This window comes from Podarcis pityusensis (genome assembly GCF_964106645.2).
Source record: "Podarcis pityusensis genome assembly, chromosome: 12".
Classification (NCBI taxonomy): Eukaryota; Metazoa; Chordata; class Lepidosauria; order Squamata; family Lacertidae; genus Podarcis; species Podarcis pityusensis.
The window spans coordinates 25318520-25334801 of record NC_138037.1 but is presented as its reverse complement, the minus strand read 5'-3'; the positions used below and the strand labels follow the sequence as shown (position 1 = coordinate 25334801).

Genomic DNA, 16282 nt, shown 5'->3' with positions numbered 1-16282 from the left:
GGCGTGAACATGGCTGTCTTCCACTCATCTCCCTCCCGCATGCGAATGAGGTTGTATGCCCCTCGCAGGTCCAACTTGGTGAACACTCTGCCCTTCCGTACCTTTGCGAGGAGGTCGTCGATTCGGGGCATGGGGAAGTCCGATGGCTTGGTCACACTGTTCAAGATGCGAAAGTCCACTACAAGTCTTTTTTGGGGCGTGTCCCGCTTCTTAACAAAGAATACCGGACTGCCCCCCGCTGCCTTGGACTCTCGGATGAAACCGCGCTCCAAATTATGATCTATGAACTCTTTGAGTTCCTGCAGTTCGTCCTCAGACATGGAATACAGCTTCCCTTTGGGTAGCGCCGCCCCCGGCAGCAGGTCAATTTTGCAGTCATATGGTCTGTGGGGGGGTAGCCTGTCTGCCTCTTTCTCGCAGAAAACCTCCAAAAATTCTGCGTACTTGTGGGGGACCGCTTGCAGCGTGCCTAGCTGCAGCTGTGACTCCTCTTCCCCTCCTTCCTGCCTGGGCACGATGCAGTGTTCAGCGCAAAAGGAAGAGCCGAAGGTCAGCTGCCTCTGGTACCAAGCCAGCGTCGGGCTGTGCTTGTCCAGCCAACTCATGCCCAATACAATGGGCGTGTCCGATAGTTGAGTGACATTGAAGCTGATGATTTCCCTGTGATTCCCAAGTCGCATCACCATTGGTGGCGTCTGCTTCACCACTTGCCCCCCTAGCAGCTCCCTGCCATCCACCGTGACAACCTGCAGGGGCAGCGTGGCAGGCAGCAACTGTATAGCGTGCCGGTCGACAAAGTCCTGCCCTATAAAGTCCGCATTGCTTCCGGAGTCAATGGTGATTGGCACGTCCATGGTGATTCCATTGGGCAGCTGGAGCGACGCGGTGAGCTTCACTACCGGTTTGGGCGGGAGGGGGTCCATGGGCTGTAAAATCTCTGGGGACTGCTTCACTGACACGTCTGGTTGGGCCCCAGTGCCTCTTCCTCCAACCAGACTCCTTCGTTTCCCTGCTGTGGTTGTCCTTGCTGCGTTGCTGCAGTTACCATTGCTGAGGCTGCAGTGTGCTTGTGGAGCCTCTGGGGACACTCTTTTGCCATATGCTGTGGATCATCGCAGATGTAACACTTCCTGTTCCCTCTAGGAGGCTTCGCTTTCACTGCTGCCGGTGCTAGGGCTCTGGCTGCTGACTGAGCCCTTGCACCTCCAACCTCCATAGGTTCCGCTCCTCCTCCTGGCGGAGGCGTGGATTGCGCACGCGCTGCTTCTCTGGGAAGGAAGGAGGAGCCTCTGGCTGGTTCGCGCCCTCCACGCCCTTCGTCCCTGCTCCACGGACGTCCTTCCAGCCGCACCCCCACCGCCAGCGCCCTCTGAACGATCTCCTGCGTGGTCCGGGGTCTCTCCCCCCTCGCAATTTCATCTTTAACCGAGCCGTGCAAGCCCTCCCAAAACAGGTCTCTTACAGGAGCCGAATCTCTGTCCCATTCCAGGGCACTGACCAAAGCGAAAAAGCGGGCATGGTACTGCCTTACGCTGGCCCTCCCTTGCTTCAGTCCATGTATCTCCTGCCGAGCAAGATCCACGTCAATGCTTGATAAAAAGCACCCATCCATCGCTTTAATAAAGGCATCCGCATTTTGGAGCGCCGGATCATTATCTCTCCACAAATTGCGCAGCCATGCTTTAGCATCTCCATGCAAATGGGACATGATGAATCCCACCTTCTCTTGCTCATCTCTAAAGTCTTTGTTCAGCAGTTGCAGTGCACACATTACATCTGCTCTAAAGTTGGGGTACTGTTGCAAATTCCCATCGAAGTGAGATACCAGACCGCCTGTTCGTCTCCCCAACCCAATCCCCTCCGGTTTGGGTGTCAGTTGCCCTTGCTTCGTAAGCACTTCCAACCTGACCTGGAGATCCCTGTAGGCGGCAGCTGCGTCCTCCTCTCTCTTCCTGGATGCAAGAGCCTCGGCATTCAGTCGTGTCACTGCTTCTCTGAGTTCCACTATCTGCTGTTCGGCCGTCATGTTGTCTGCCGTTCGTGAGCTCGCTAGTAGGCACCCGCTTTCTCTCCTCTCCGCGAGGACGTAGATGCCCACAATCTGAGATGGAGCTTACTGTCAGAGCTGCTTCCAGATCCTAGCTCACAGAGGATCACGCTAGCCAGCGATCATTAAATAAAAGTCTTTATTGAGTTACAGTTTCCATTCTCAAGCTGCTGCGTGCAACTCTACGTCTCATGGTTAGATCGGCGAAGCTCCATCTGAGTCTCCGCCCCTTGTACACCAACTTAATATCCTAGCCTTGCTCCACCTTTTCCGCCTGACTGTTCTTCTCTGGGTCCCTCTGCCCCCCGGGGTCTCTTCCTTCCGGGATTCCTCTGACGCTGACGCTGACCCCCCTGACTCTTCTCCCTCCTTTCGGCGGGCTTTAGGACCTGGCTCCCTTTCCGGGCTGCCTACTGCGCCACCTTCCTGTGCATTTGAACTTGGCACGCGCGCCCAACCTTCCACCTTCCGTCTGACCGTTTCTTCGCTCCCCGATGGAGGTGTGGCCACTCCTGACTCGTGCCCTCCCCCCTGTTGTGAGCTGCCAGCGCTTGATCCCTGGCGCCCTTCCTCTTCCCTGCTCTCTGGCGGTGACGCTGGTCCTGATTTCCAACTGCTCCCCTCTGAGTCCCCTCTGGCTCTATCTTCCTGGGGTGTCCCCCTAGGCTCCCCCCTTGCCCTGGCCACTGGTGCTCCTTTCTGTGAATCTTCTGATTCACTGGAAAGACTCGGAGATCTCGGGTCGTCGTCATCACTCATCTTTTCTTCTGCCTCCTCTCCCTCGCTCTCTGTTTCCTCCCTTGCCCTTGCCTCTGCTCCTGAACCCCTGACAGTACCCATCTAAATTTTGCTTGTTGAGCTGAGTTTCACTTCCAGCCTCCTTACATGAGTCTGAAGGAGACCTCCCCCAGAAGACACTGGTGTGTCCAAAGGTATCACCTTACTAATTTTGCCTCCCTCTCTGGGAAGTTTTGAAATAGATGTTTGCAGAAAGGGGGCTGGGTGTACCCATGTTCTCAAGAAAGCACCACTAAAGTTAAACTAAGTTCCATGAATCATAGCCCCCATCCCTTCTAAAGATCAGATCTGACTAAATTAAAACCTTTCAGTTTTAATGTTTCAGAAGACACTAGCACTAAATGGTTTTCAAGGGCCATAAAGGGAAAACAACAGCAAACATAAACAGCCCAAATTGTCTCAAATGTGTTTTCCCTTTAATTAAATAGGAACCATCTGTCGGAGGGGGTGGGGGAGGGGTTTGAAGTAGATGCAATCCATCCATATGATGCCTACACTGGTTTCCACCCAGCCTCCCTATCCTGAAAGAAAGTTCTCCCCTCTGAAAAGAATTAAATAAGCATGCAGTGCAAGGGTACCTTTTCGCTCCACCCAACCAGACAGAAATCCCCGCGCATATGGAGATGCAAAAGACTGGGTGCTAAGCACTGAGTGCACACAGATTTCAGCTTCAGAGGGGAACACTGAACAAGGAGCTCACTATGTAAAACTCAAGGCCAGTTCTCTTAAAAAAGAAACACGAAACAAAAACAAGGACTCCAGTGTAAATCACATTGCATGAAAACATCCGGGGTGGGGGAAGGTTCAGGACACCCAGGAAAGTTAGTGAAGGTGGAGAGCCTAAGACCACATTCACAACACCATGGTGCCACTTTAAAGACTTCTGACTTCCCCCAAAGAATTCTGGGAACTGTAGTTTGCCAAGGGCACTGAGCAGGGCTGGACCAATACACGTTGGCACCTGAGTCATATCACAGAACGCTCCATGTCCCCTGCCATGGCAAAAAAGGGGTGAGTGAAGATCTATATCGGGAACAGGGCGGGAATAATGAGCTACATCAGGAACAAGGGTGGTAGGAGACCAGCAGTGCCTCCTATTTGCCAGAAGGCTGCTGTAGAGGTGGCGTGGGGTGGGGGTGCTGCCAAGGTAGTGTCAGATCTGGCCTCCAAGGAGCGTGCCACAGCCATTGTTGCCACCATGGCAGCAGCAGGCTATTCATTTCTTGGAGACTTGATCTGGTGGCCCTGTAGATCCTGCTGCCTGAGGCAAGTTGCCTTACCTTGCCTCAGGGGTGGGATAGCTCCTGTGCTGCGAGTTGTTAGCAGACCTTTATTCCCCAGAGTTACAATTTCCAGAGTGGTTGAACAACCACCTTCACAGGGAACTCTGGGAATTGTAGCTCTGGGAGGGGGGAAGAAACTTTCAACACCCTTAACAAGCTATAGCTCCCAGAATTCTTTGGAGGAAGCCATGTTCAAAATAGTGTCATGGTGCTTTAAATGTATAGTATGAATGTGGCCTAAGTAGAAGCACTGGAGGTCATAGCACTGCTCTCTCTTTGGGGAACCCCATGGAATCCTTCCTCACAAAGCACATACATACAAACACACAAGAGAGGTGTTTCCTCCTGGGAAATTGCAGAGAGTTAGGTCAGGCAAATGACCACCATTGGAGGGAATGCCACAGGGAGTAAGCACAGCTTCATCAGAACTTGGGTTCAACTACATGTTTCCATACCAATGTTGACACAGAACCAGTTCACTTACTTGTATTATCAAATGGGATCTGTTTACAGTCAGCGGCTGGCCAAGGGCAATGGTAGACTGCTCCTCCTTCCACGATGTCTGGCTGGGTAGTGTTGGCCTTAGGAGCTCCAACTAGGACACTTACTCTGCAAAACATCCATAGGCGTTCATGAACAAGGATGAAATAGCAAAGGTCAGCCGTTTCATTGAAACATAGCTGTTTGCTGAAGGCTAGCTCAATAGCTAATTAAAAAAACAACAACTTATAAGCATTCAACAAGAATAAATAATGGTCAAGCACTTTTTGGAATAGGTAATTAAACAGCTGGTTGGTGAGCACTTAGAAAAGGATGCTATGATTACTAAGACCCAGCATGAGTTTCTCAAAAACAAGTCATACCAGATGAATCTCATTTTGTTCTTTTTTGAGTTACAAGCTTGGTGGATAAGGGAATACTGTGGACATAGCGTGTCTTGATTTCAGTAAGGCTTCCGACAAAGTCCTCCATGATATTATTGTGGAGAAGCTGGTAACCAAATCCAAAGAGTGCTCACAAACAGTTCCTAATCATCATTAAAAAAAAAAAGTGCTGCAGGGTTCTGTTCTGGGCTCATTGTTTTTCAACATCTTTATAAATGACTTGGATGAAGGTCTTGAGGGGATGCTAATCCAACATACATGCCACCTGGGAAGCTACGCCATGCATTCCGCCTTCTGCCTTGTTCTTTGAACATCTAAATAGGGTTACAGGACAACTTCTCCAGCAAGCTCATCATTAACATGCCCCATGCCCTGCTGGTGGGTTTCGCAGAAGCATTTGGCTTATCTCTGTGGGACACAGGATGTTGGGCTAAACAGGCCTTTGGCCTGATCCAGCAGGGCTCTTCTTATGTTCTCAACTTAAGGAAAATGCATTGCCACATTACATTGTGAGGTCCAGTAGAGTAGACATCTTTCAAAGCAAAGATGAAAGGGATTCACAAGGGATAGGTCTGTCAGTGGTCATGACATTGCTACAAACAAGCTCTATGTATGTTTAGAGGCAGTGTACTACTCATCGTAAGAAGCTAGGAACAAACAAACAACTAGGGGTTGTGAACTGTTTGTGAGCCATCTGGGGGAAATTGCTGCATAAACAGACTTTTGGCTTCACCAGGCAAATTCTGTTGATCTCAGTAAGAAGGCCAAAGGGCTCATTCGGTACAGCATGAGACCCTTCATCTCAAGGTCATGGGTTCGAGCTCCACATTGGGTGAATGACTCCTGCATTACAAAGGGTTGGACTAGATGACCCTTGTGGCACCCTTCCAGCTCTGCAGTTCTGTGATTCTGTGAGTCTATGAACTGGCTCATCACCACCATCCATTGGAGGCTGGTGCATTAGGAGCATCAGTCACTACTGTCAGCACTACCATCATATGCTGAAGGCAGAGAGGAGGCAGGTTTGAGGGACCCCACCCTGCCACTGATGTTGTTGGACTCCAGCTTCCATCAGACCTAACCAGCATGGCCAATGGTGAGGAATGATGGGAGTTGTAGTTCAGCAACATCCAGAGGGCCACAGGTTTCCCATCCCTGCTTTAAGGTAAGTCAGTATTATTATCTCCCAATTTTGGAGACAGGAGGACTAATGGCTGAGAAAGAATGGCTTTGTCTAAGGCTACCGTGCGAGTTGGTGGTGGAAGACTCCAACCAGGGGCTTTCATAGCTCTTAGACACTATGCTCCATTTGCTCAGTATAGGCGTTGGCCCCAAAGCTGGCCAATAAGCCATACATCAGCATCTTCCCTGCTCCAGCAAATCCGCTTGCAGATCTCCAATGTGACACCAACATTCCATGGATTCATTTCTCAAATATCGGGATGACTCTCTCCTGCCCCTGGTCCACATCCCCTCCAAATATTTGATAGACCCAGGAGCCATTCATATGTGTACATTCACCACTAGGTTACTGCAAACACCACATGTATGTGTGAATGGGACATCACAGATCAAACATTGCAAACAGAACTCATCTCAAGCACCATGCTTTTCAGTGGAGTAAATCTATGCCAGGCATAGGCAAACTCGGCCCTCCAGATGTTTTGAGACGACAATTCCCATCATCCCTGACTACTGGTCCTGTTAGCTAAGGATGATGGGAGTTGCAATCCCAAAACATCTGGAGGGCTGAGTTTGCCTATGCCTGATCTATGCATTCTGCTATGACATGTACAGTAATACAGGGTAGACTGATGGCATGCAAGCCTGCCTATGGCCACACCTGGTCTCATCAAAGCAATCAGCTCAGTCTATTCAACCTGGCAACAATCCACAGCTTACAAGAGAGAGGTTTTAGTACAGCACCACTGATGTCTAAACAGAGAGTCCACAGAACTACTATCAATAGAAAACTGCTGTGCACCTTAAATTGGACAATCACAGTTTGATTTCCTGCCCAGTTAAGGCAAAGTAATTGGCTTTAATCCTGTCAAATTCAGTAGGGCTGAATCAGCAGAAAAATGCGCTTCTATTTAAGTCGCAGAAAGCATTTCACTGTAGCACACACACAACTTGTTCTTAATGGGCTTCACAGATGCTCTATGAAATATACACAGTCTAAATGGGTGGCGCTGTGGGTTAAACCACAGAGCCTAGGACTTGCCGATCAGAAGGTCGGCGGTTCAAATCCCCGCGACGGGGTGAGCTCCCATTGCTCGGTCCCTGCTCCTGCCCACCTAGCAGTTCGAAAGCACATCAAAGTGCAAGTAGATAAATAGGTACCACTCCAGCGAGAAGGTAAACGGCATTTCCAAGTGCTGCTCTGGTTCGCCAGAAGCGGCTTAGTCATGCTGGCCACCTGACCTGGAAGCTGTACACCAGCTCCCTTGGCCATTAAAGCGAGATGAGCACCACAACCCCAGAGTCAGTCACAACTGAACCTAATGGTCAGGGGTCCCTTTACCTTTAAACCCTGGGGGTACATCTCAAGTGACTTGCCAGTGATCCTGTCAGGCTGTGCCACTGAGCCTATATGTGCCCCTGACACAGCCTCACAGAAACTCCTACTTAAATCTAGATTTCTACAATTGCACTGATTTCAGCACCATGGCTGTGTACAGTATGGGCACCATGCATTTAAAGCAAACCCCCCCCCCCCATAATCCTGGAAACTTTAGTTTCCCTTCACAGAGCTACAGCTCTCAGCATCCTTGACCAACTGCAATTCCCAAGAATCTTTTGAGGGAGTGGGGTGGGATATGCTTTAAATGTGTTCTTCACATCAACCCACGGATCGGTAGACCTGCACATTGTGACGCTGCTTTGGAGGAAAAGAATACTGGATGCCTCGCGATCTGTCCACATGCATCAAATAGCAAGAGACGCTGCATTTGGGTCAACGTAACTGCCTTGAAATCATTCCGGACTCTGCGATCTGGACTAAGAAGGATACAGGATCCACTCGATTCTCTAGTCCAGATCGCAGAAGACCTACCGGTGGAACTTCTCACCAGCCCATTGCAATCTCTCGCTGTATGATGAGTAGACCGTCCCATGCATGTCTACTCAGAAGTAAGCCCCATCGAGTTCAATGGGCTTACTCCCAGGTGAGTAGCCTTGCCTATGTAAACCTATATGTACGCCTACTGGAAAGTATGTTTCGCTGGGCTCAGCGGAGCTGCTGACTTTCGAGAAAGCCAGCTGCAACCCCTTCGCTGACGTGGGAGTAAGTACTTATTTGGACTTGCTTCCGAGTAGCCGCGCCTAGACGGCTACCGCTCGGAAGGAGTGCGCGCATTGCTCTTGGTCGCGGGCTCAGGGGCAGAGCATCTGCTTGGCATGTAGAAGGTCCCGAATTCAATCCCAGGCTCAGGTAGGAGCCGGGCAGAGTCCATGCCTGAAACCCCGGAGAGCCTCTGCCCGTCAATGCACCGAGCTCGATGGACCAGTGGGCCTGATCCTGCACGAGGCAACGTCCTCCGTCCATCCCAAGGGCAGCCGACCAACTCCCAGCAGCTCGCGAGGAGTTATATAAAAGTGCCGGGCGCTACTTACGCGTGGGGCGCCGGGCTGTAAAAATCCAGCGCGTAGCCGAAGTAGCTGCCGTCGGGGCCGCCGTAGACGGCGAGCTTCTCCTGGTCCAGGTTGAAGGCGCGCAGCGTCCCGGCCAGCGGCGCCAGGAGCAGCAGCAGCGAGAGCAGCGCGCCGCCGCCCGCAGCGCAGCGCCCGCACCAAGGCGCCGACGCCGACCCGAGCAGCGGCAGCAGCGGCACCAGCAGCAGCCTCCGCCGCCGCCTCCACATCCTCCCGGCAGCCGCTCCTCCCTCCCTCGCTCGCTCGCTCGCTCTCCTCAGGAGTCCCAAGCGGCGGCGGCAGCGAGGAGCTTGAAAGGCGCCGCTGGGAGCCTGGCCGGGCTACCTCTGGCCGCCGCCGCTGCCGCCCCCGCGCCTCGCTCTGCGCGCGCCGCCCGCCAGCCTGCCAGGAGGTGGCATGGCGAGGGAGGCGCAAAGCCCGCCGCTGCCGCCGGCCGTCGGGGCAGCGCGCGCGGAGTGCCTGACTGGGCGCCCCCTGGTGGCCTCGGCCGGGCCGCGACGGGGAGGGGAGGCGGGAGGGCCGAGCCCGCCAAACGCGGACGCCGCCGCCCCGCTGATGGCCCTTCCAGAAGAGCGTCCGGGCTGGAACTTCTCTGGCGAGGAGAAAGCTCCTTTCCCACAGAAGCAAGCGGCTGAGGTTACTTTACGACGCTCACAAGGTCTGGCGTCTGCACGCTGCTCTTGCGAAGGGTCCTGGTTGTCTTCATCTGGCACTCTTGCGACTTCGCGGAGGGTCGTCACGGACTTGTGCCGGTTCAGGGCCACTTGACTCCTCCGCGCTCAGTTTCTTCTTCCCCTCTACCCTCAGATGCAGTTATTGCACTTACAGCCTCTGCATTTTTCTCCAAGGAGCTGGAGGTGGCCTCCCTGGTTCTCGCCCTCCTCGTGTACTTCCCAAACAGCCACCCTGTGAAGTAGGTTAGACTGGCCTAAGGTCACCCAGTGAACTTCATGGGGGAGTGGGGATTTGAACCCTGGTCTCCCAGGTCCTGGGTCCAACCACATTGGCTACTGAGTCAGTTCTTCATCCATCTGACTAAGTGGACTATGCTCCACAAAACCTTATGCCAGGGGTCAGCAACCTAAGGCCCATGGGCTGGAAGCGGACCAGTGGAGGTCGTTTGACCGGCCCACAAGCCGCCCCCAAAGCCAGCTGCCTGCTCATGTGCGGCGCTAAACCGGCACAGCGCAGGGACTCACTTCCGTGGCGCCGGAGATCGCGTCTGTGCATGCGCAGATGCCGGAAATCATAAGCATGCACACATGATCCAGCCCACGGAGGGATCTCCATGGGACCGATCTGGCCCAGGCAAGATAAACCTTGCTGACCCCTGCCTTATGCCATAATACTCTCAAAGATGCCCCAAGCTGCCATTGCTGCTTTTTCTTCACCCCACCATGATTCCTCCCACCCCCTCTTCCAGGACTTCTTGCTTTTCCACAAACTAAGAAGGCTGTGCTTCTGACTTTCCCCCAAGAGTGAAGCTGGGTAGTCTTTTGAAGAATGAGAAATGGCAAAAATCCTCAGAAAATGCTTATCTGTGGCCATTTTTCTCAGCTTTCAGGGTTTACGGTAAGTTAGGAGGGGAACCAGTGACCTTTCAGGATTTTTCTTAAGGAAGCAGACTTTGGGGGGGGGGGCAGAACCTCAGATTTGTATTGGTTTTATTGATACGCCCGTGCAGCCAGATGTTGCCAGACTCCAACCCCCATCAGACCCAGCCAGCATGGCCAATGGTCTGGGATGATGGAAGTTGTAGTCTGAAAACATCTGGATGACGACTGCTTCCCTGTCCCTGGTTAAGGCAAACTATTGACAACTTTCTCTCTCAAAAACCCCCCGACCTTTCCTGAGTTCTGTTTAGCAGTGTTGTTAATATAGGCAGGACTTGCCTGTATTGTAGTTTTCACTAAAACAAAGGGAAGGGGGAGAGAGATACACAGTGATGGAGCCAAATTGTCTGGTGTTTTTTTCTGGCATGAGAAAACCGCTCTTCCTCACACACATCTGGGTACTTCTCTAAAACCAGCTTATCTTGTAGCTTTTGGCAGGACAAACAAAAAGCCGTGGAAGGAGAGAGATGGAGGAGTCAGTTGAGAACATTCTGAACGAAGGCATTTAAAACAAAGTCAAGAGACAGTGTAGGGTGCATATATATATATATATATATATATATATATATATATATATATATATATATAGCAGTGGTGTGAATGCATATGAGAGTGGCAGGCAGAATTACTTGGCCACATCCAACGACTGCAAGCAAAGAGCAAAATTTATTTCCAAGGTTAAGTGCAGCGCCTTAAGCTGTCATCACCAGCTTGCCCTGCCTCATGCTATTTGACTTTTGAGACGCTCCTATCAGCTGCAGTGTTAAGTGAGATGTAACCAGAGCTGTTGTGCAGATTTTTAAGGGTGAAATGAACACATCAACTTCCCATAGCGGTGGGAATAGAGCCACGGAGGCCTCTCAAACTCAAGAGGGGGAAGGGAAACAATTGGCCCTCTTTCAGCATAACTATGACAAAACCATCACATCATCTGTATTACAATTAATTTATTTCCCACCATCTGGTTGTTTTCTTAAAAAGGAATAAAATCGGCTGAAATTTTAAAAAGCAGGATAAAATAATCTGATAAAAGAAAATTTTAGTTGAGAAACTTATGGCAAATGTTAAACCTTATTAAATCTTTATTTCTGGTACTTCAAATAGGTGAATATGGTTTGACAGAGTTGTAGCTAATAGTGAATTGTAAGACAGGGATGGGGACGATTTTTCACACCAAGGGCCACAATGGGCCATAGGGGGTCACCGTTTCCCCAACCAAGGAGAGACGTAGAGGCGGCAACCATTTTCCATCCGTCCAACTGATGTGTAACCACAGATGGGCAGGTCCTTTTTGACTTGGAAGAGGGCAGAATGGGGGCAGAGCAGGCTAATGTGGGTTCTGCAGATGCACACGGGGGCCAGGAATGGAACCCCTGTGCAAAATGCTCACTGTCTCTATCGCCTTTCTTTTCGAACTCTAGCAATTATCCCTAAATCGGCAGCAATAGACACAAATTAGCATATGCAAAGTATTATGCAAACCTATGTTATTTTTGTAGTGCATAAGTAACTACCCTACAGCCAGCAGAGGAAGGGTATGGACCTTTGGTTCCCTGTTTGAGAGAGACAGTCATTCTGACACATCAGTAAGTTTTGCAATTATTTCTGGTTCTGGAGGGGAGCATTAAAAAAATGAGAGTAAGAACAAAAGCAGCAGCAGTATCCTGTAACAGAAGGAAGTTGTTACCTCTCTCTTTTAGTCTATCTCTTGAGGAAAAGCAAGCCAGTAACTGTGAAATATGGAGAGACAGTTGACCTTGAACCTCCGCTGCTCCAGAGTAGTGAGTGCATTGAAATAAAGCAGGGAAAGAAACAATGTCACCCCCTGCCCAATATAATTACCCTAACAAAAATCGTTATCTCCCAGAACAAGGGCAGGGTCTCTGAAGGGGGGGGGGGGTGTTTCCAAAGGAAACTCTGATCAAGCCAAACACACTTTTCCCACAGAGGGCCTGAGTTTATTTTACAGGGCCCTTGCCCACCCAGAAGAACAAACAAATCCAAACCAAAATCCCAGGGCTCTCTCGCCATCTTCCCCTCAAAGTCAACATGAAAAATATGGGGCCATCTTAAAACACAAACAAGATAGCATTTGTGCTCTTCAATACCCCTCTGCTTCATTGGCTAAGGATGCTTCAAGTGTCTGATCCCTCTTCAGTCAACCCAGCTTTATCGGGGAAAACAGAGTTCAACTGCACTTGATTCTCTCTCTCCAGAAACACATTCTCTGCTGGGATTTGACAATGAAACTCTACATATCAGTTCTGGGCCTGCTGCTTCATCTTTCCACGGGTGCTACTGAGGAATGCAAATGACACAGTGTTAAAACAGGGGGTTGAGTTTTGGTAGATATTTGGCAGCAAATTGCAGACATTGTCAAACATAATACAAAACAGCACAATTAGGTTAATGGTACTGATACGTACCCAAGACAAATTTCTGCAAGGAAAATGATGTACTTTGGATATTATAAAACACAGTCACAGACTAGTGCCAGTTACATGATCATGAGACTGGGGTGCGGGTTACAAACTTTTAATAACGAACTGGAACAACTTGGTTTCAACAGCATTTTACTGCTACTAAAGCACATGCTAGACCTTCCTAGACATATGACTCCTGCATAATAGTGCATTTGTGTGCATTTGTAACCTTCAGTAATATGCCTTTTCTCCTGCAGTCCAAGCATTTCTAGCCATCTCTTTTTGGAGAAAATAACTGCAAGCCAAGAGCAGCTGAGACTATTAGCGTAACACATGCTTCTAATAGTTATTTTGTATTTGCCAGAGTACAGCAACATTGATTTTTTTTAAAAAAAATCTGCAAGTTACCATCTCAACTTTTCAAACAGTTCTGGCCTTTTGAAAAAATACTATTTGGAAAAGTGTTTATCAGTAGTACAGGCTCCTTTTAATAGCACTTATTTCTACAGAATAGCTGCATAGATTGGCAAGAACGTTTTGTATTTGAGAAGATGCACATTTCTGCCTCTTCTGGTGGACTAAAGCAAGGACTGAGGAGAGGATAAGAATAGTGAATCATGTTGCATTATAGTAATGGATGTCTGAATATTTTTGCTAGGGCAAAGTAGCCCATTTATTGAAAGGAAAAACAAGAAGATTCTTTACTCCCAAATTCATTAGAATATGCCTGAAGTGTGTGCGTTTCAAAATAAAAATTCTGTGCGACATCAATGGCATTTGGGCCAAGGAATTTCTGTGAAGAGCTCCATGCATGTGATGCTGCCTCTACCACTGAAGTGAACAGAGAAGCCTTGAAACACAGGAACTTCAGGTGGAAGTGGAAGGAGATGAGAACATCAATGGGCACGATGTATCACTCTGAAGGCCACACAACACCTTTCCTTAACATTCTGAAAAACAGGGTAGCCTTGACTAAAGTATAATATACCATTACTCAATAGCCATAGAGTTACTCTATGACATTAAAAAATAACAAATAAAAATGACCAAATTTGATAGGCAAGGAGGCAAAAATCACTAGTTCACTATTTGGGTAGATTTTTATTAAGCCCTGCTAGAGAATAAATAATGGACTATACTACTTGAATAACAGATGTTTTCATGCATGTAACACATACAATAGTGCTGGCTTATGTTTTTTGTTAGGACATGTTGAGAAGAGGTATTTGGCAATAATAACATGAACAGCTTCAAAAATCGCAGCACAAATTCTCTCTGCTGTTAAGGCTTATTATATTTCCTTTATACAATATCAAATATTATTATTATTATTCTATTCTTCTTAAATCTTGCTTTGACTTTCAGTGTGCCAAATATGTAAATTCTGGGAACAATACAACTGCCAATAAATAGCATTAATCATTTATAATTAGCCATTTTAAAAACAAAAAATACCCCACATCATTTTTTTTGCTGTTTGTGCAAAGCCATGTAGATGAGTCTTAAGATTTCTAGAAGACAGCAGCAGAAATTTAACTCATCTAAACATATTCAGTGCAAATGCCAATCTAGTCCCAAAGTTGTGATACTGCAGTGTATGCCAAAACCCACCCAACAGCTGCCTTGAATAAGCCCTGAGAACTGGGTAAAAGCTACCATGCTCTTGCACAGCTCTCATCCATCCTTTTTAGTGGGGTACATGTATGGGAAATTCCTGATGGGTTGTGCCCTAAGGCAGAATGATCCAAATAAAACATATGGCCAAACAAACGTGTAAACGGGTGAATACTATGATGATTTTAAGACCAATTTCATCTAATATGCAGATACTGCACTACTAGACCATTTTCCAGGTTGTTTTTGGGCTGAACAAGGAGGCTCTGGGTGAGAACTCACAATAACTGTACTACAATGGCCAAAGAGGAACTAGTTGGTATAATACAAATCAATCCAATTGTTAAAAAAATTAAATAGTCTAATCAACACTGAAAAGTGTTTATTTACAGTTTCTCGGTGACACCAGTGTATAGCCACGCAATCAAAAGTATAGTTTGCTTGTTTTTTTTTAAATAAAGGCAGCTGCCTACCCAACCCTCATTCAAAATGTTGGATATTTATAAGTACATGGTCTTTTCTTAGCATCAATTTAACGAAGGGGATCGATCTGTGGTCCAGAGTAGTTCTATGTATGGCCATTTAGTCTGCAAACAGCGCTTGACTGGAGTATCATCAGTTTGTAGCATTGGGTCTTCAAAGCCCATAATCACTGCTGTGCCTTCGACGTACATGACCTGTGAAAATGTAATTATCTTATTTAATCTCCTGTTCCAAAGAAATACCATGTTATTTTAAAGACCAAAAACCAAGCCATTCTATTTTTAAAAGATCACTTCGAGAGCAAAGGTTCAAATCAATTTAAATCTTCTGCACCTTATTAACAAGATGAAATGAAACACTCATAGAACTCTTACGTTTTTGTGCCGTACTACACGTTCACTATTAACCAGAAGCATACATGAAGAAAGGATATAAGAGGGACTCTAGAACCAGCTTGGTCTTTAGTTTATTAGTCTCTTATGGGGTGATGGAACATGGGGCCTTGAGGACAGGCTGTAGGGAAGGAAGAGACACCTAAACTCTTAGCCCTTCGTCTGACTGAGCTTGCTCTGCTGCCAACATGCAGAGGCAGCATGTGGAATTCTCCACCTCCATTAATTTTGGAACGAGCAGGTGGGGAGTCTTTTAAAAAAACCCTACACAGTTGTGCACATCTCAGGGATCCATCTAAATCTGCAGAAATCTCCCTGGGCCTGTTTTTTCACTCAGTGCGCCTACACAGGGAACACTACATAGTTTACAATATAAGATGGGATGGGAACCATATCTCTAGGCACCTAAACTGAAATGGGTGAGAAAACCCTACAGCGATGGACACAAAACAGATTATTCCATAAAATAAAAGCTAGTTCCGTAATGTCAGGGAACTGACATCAGAGCGGGAGGCGAAGGGGAGGCTCCTGGATGATGCTGGAGAAGGACCCAGCAGCAGGGGGAGAGGCGACTCAGTGGAGGGGGAAGCATTTAAGCGCAACACCAGGAACAAAAGTGAGCAGATGGGAAAATCGGAGAGAGGGCTCACGGACTCTTCACTGGAACTCAGTGAGGAGGGGACAGGTCCCCCGCTACCCACGCCCACCCTGCGCAGAAGGCTCCCGCGCAGTGAGAGGCGGAGAAGATTGGGTGTCAAACAACTCTTATGTTGGAAGAGATTCAAGAAACGCCCACTGACGGATTCTGCTAGTGACTGAGACAGTCATGATCAGAAAGGGCTGTGCAGTCAGAAAGGTTTAACAAGGCAAATCAGCCTAGAGAGGCACCAGTTTACGCACGAGTAACTCATACTCATTACACGTAATAATTTATGTTTTAAATAAAGCAAAGCTGGAAAATTGTTTTAGTGATTAGTGCAACAACTGCCTGGTACCCTCCCCCAACTCTTTTCTTGACATTCTGAAGCACAGTTATTAAAAATTTCATAATTCTAAATTCGCTTCTTATTTGGTGGAGAGAACTGGTGACA

The 16282-nt window shown here is 48.3% G+C and overlaps 2 protein-coding genes across 3 annotated transcripts in view; both read right to left on the bottom strand.

Annotated features, from left to right (window-relative positions):
* ITGA8 (integrin subunit alpha 8) overlaps nucleotides 1-8976 on the bottom strand; it is a 128554-nt gene extending 119578 nt beyond the window's left edge. Inside the window, exons 1-2 of one of the 2 annotated variants that reach the window (XM_080974393.1) lie at nucleotides 8628-8976; nucleotides 4613-4737 (exon numbers count right to left, since the gene is read on the bottom strand). In XM_080974393.1, coding sequence (XP_080830519.1) covers nucleotides 4613-4737; nucleotides 8628-8875 — 373 coding nt within the window. In that variant the 5' untranslated portion in view covers nucleotides 8876-8976. The remainder of the gene's footprint in view (nucleotides 1-4612; nucleotides 4738-8627) is intronic. The other variant, XM_080974394.1, reaches the window with a different exon arrangement.
* A 4807-nt stretch (nucleotides 8977-13783) lies between these two features.
* The window catches only part of MINDY3 (MINDY lysine 48 deubiquitinase 3), a 32845-nt gene continuing 30346 nt past the window's right edge, over nucleotides 13784-16282 (bottom strand). Inside the window, exon 16 of the mRNA XM_080974502.1 lies at nucleotides 13784-14993. Coding sequence (XP_080830628.1) covers nucleotides 14844-14993 — 150 coding nt within the window. The 3' untranslated portion in view covers nucleotides 13784-14843. The remainder of the gene's footprint in view (nucleotides 14994-16282) is intronic.